Source organism: Bison bison, unplaced genomic scaffold, assembly GCF_000754665.1.
Source record: "Bison bison bison isolate TAMUID 2011002044 unplaced genomic scaffold, Bison_UMD1.0 scf7180017847997, whole genome shotgun sequence".
NCBI classification, from domain to species: Eukaryota; Metazoa; Chordata; class Mammalia; order Artiodactyla; family Bovidae; genus Bison; species Bison bison.
The window spans coordinates 4,125-6,303 of record NW_011478570.1 but is presented as its reverse complement, the minus strand read 5'-3'; the positions used below and the strand labels follow the sequence as shown (position 1 = coordinate 6,303).

At 57.9% G+C, this 2,179-nt stretch overlaps 1 protein-coding gene across 1 annotated transcript in view; it reads left to right on the top strand.

Annotated features, from left to right (window-relative positions):
• LOC104991806 overlaps nt 1–2,042 on the top strand; it is a 13,708-nt gene extending 11,666 nt beyond the window's left edge. Inside the window, exons 9-11 of the mRNA XM_010844415.1 lie at nt 1,071–1,111; nt 1,280–1,354; nt 1,551–2,042. Of these exons, the coding sequence (XP_010842717.1) occupies nt 1,071–1,111; nt 1,280–1,354; nt 1,551–1,801 (367 nt within the window). The 3' untranslated portion in view covers nt 1,802–2,042. The remainder of the gene's footprint in view (nt 1–1,070; nt 1,112–1,279; nt 1,355–1,550) is intronic.
• Nucleotides 2,043–2,179: the final 137 nt, after the last annotated feature.

Sequence of the window (2,179 nt, the reverse complement as noted above, 5' to 3'; positions counted from 1 at the left end):
GTCTCCTTCCTCCCCTGGCACCCGGGGCAGGCACCCCGCTGTGTACCCCGCCCAGGACAGGCCGCCCCGGTCGTCCATGGCAGCCAGGGGCCTGTTTGCAGAGGAGGTCTTGGTGCGCAGACAGCACGCTCTGCTTGTGCAGGTTGTGGGCGCTTGTTCCAGACAGTCGGGTAACCGAAGAGACGTCGCGCTCTTCTGTACTTGTTGCCTTGGGGCATGAAGAGAAGACTGCCGTCCGACACAGGGTGCTGCTCTCTGCGCGGTGGCAGTGGGAGCGCTGCTCTGCAGTGGGAGGCAGGGTTTCTCCCCAGACGGTCCTGGCGTGGCCTTGCCCTCCTCCTCGCCACCTCAGCAGCGTGTCCCCACGTCTCTGTTCCATGACTGCCCTGCATTGGTGTCTGCGGAGCTTGTGGCTCAGGGCGACTGCGGTTTGTCACCCCCGTGCTGTGGGCTGTCTGTGCCCGGCGGCCACTTGCAGTCACTGCAGCGCAGCGGGCCCAGAGGCTCTGCAGCAGATAGCTGACGGCTGCAGGCGACGAGACATGGCAGAGGGAGGGGGGCCGGAAAGGAGATCCATTGTGGGGGGTGCTGGGGGGCCAGGAGGGGATCACTGCTGAGCGGGCTGCGCTTGTGGGTGTGACGGAGGCCTTCGTGAGGTGAGCAGTGGTCTGACATGGTTTTGTGAATATGCTGAAAGCAACTACATTGTCCGGTTTTTAGAGAGTTTAGTTTTTGGCATGGTGAACTATATCTCAGTTTTTAAAAAGAAAGTAAAGAAGCATTAAAAATGGAGCAAAAATGGGAGAAAAATCCAGAAACAAGGCAAACCTGAATCATACAGAAAGGGGGCGGCAGTGGCGCCAGATAAGGGGATGTAAGAGCAGGTTTCCTCTGCAGAGCCTAGTTCTGGCATGTACCTGCCTCAGAGCGCAGGCTGTGCTGGGTGGTGAGTGAAATTGATTCCGTTGGGAGCTGATCTCTGTGTGAACGTATCGCAGCATAGCAGCAGGATGGCGGGGACAGGAGAGTCAGGTTTCCGCGTCGGTGTGCAGTTCCCCTGTGCCCCCTAGTGGGGTCCTGTCAAGGTCCTGGCTGCCCTCGGGGGAGCATTGTGGGGGCCACCCTGAGCCGTGCGAGGGCCTCCACCTCTGGAGTGGACATTCAGTGCTGCTGGGGGCCGCAGCCTCCCTGTGGTCAGATAGGTGGTCAGAGGGCCCTTTCTCAGCCACTCAGGAGCTCCTAGGGCTCTTCCGGGGGGGCTTACCATTCACACCGGCAGGCCTGCCATGCATCGTGAACCAGGTCCAGCGCTGGGCACACTGTCTGGTCCCTGCCCTGGGGCGGCTTCACCTGTGTGAGAGAGGGGGGTGGAAGTGCCTGGCGACTGGGCTCCCCGGGGTGTCAGTACAGGAAGGCTGCCTGGAGGAGGAGGGGGGGAAGCAGTATCTCGCTGTGCAGTGTGGTCAACCCTCGCCATGGCACTGGCCGCTCTCCTCCTTCAGTCTCTCCTCAACGCAGGGGAGCGCTGGGTTGAGTGCTGGTGGTTGGAGTTCTGGCCGAGCGGATAGCCAGCCTCTTGGCCTGGGAGGCGCTCGGGTGCCGAGTGGGAGCCTCTAACCGGCGGTGCCCTGTCCTTCTCTTGGCAGTCATCCAGTCCCTCATAGCACTGGTGAACGACCCCCAGCCGGAGCACCCGCTCCGGGCTGACCTAGCCGAAGAATACTCTAAGGACCGTAAAAAATTCTGTAAGAATGCTGAAGAATTTACAAAGAAATATGGGGAAAAGCGACCTGTGGACTAAAATCTGCCGCGATGGATTCCAGCGAGTGTGAGCAGAGGCCCCGAGCAGTGCATTCAGACACCCCGCAAAGCAGGACTCTGGAAAATTGACGCGTGCCACCGCCTGGCGTCCGCTTGTGGCAGTTACTAACTTTCTACAGTTTTCTTAATCAGAAGTGGTCTAGGTAACCTGTAAAGAAAGGATTAAAAATTTAAGATGTTCTAGTTCTGCTTTCTTTGTTTTAAAAATCACTGCTTCAACCTACTTTTAAAAAATGGTGTTTCTTTTCCTGTCCAAATTTATCCAAAATCAATTTACATTTAGGCCATAAGGTTTAAAAAAAAGGCGGGGTGGGGGGGGAGGCCCTGGTTCCTCTCTGCCCTCGCAGCTGCCACGTTC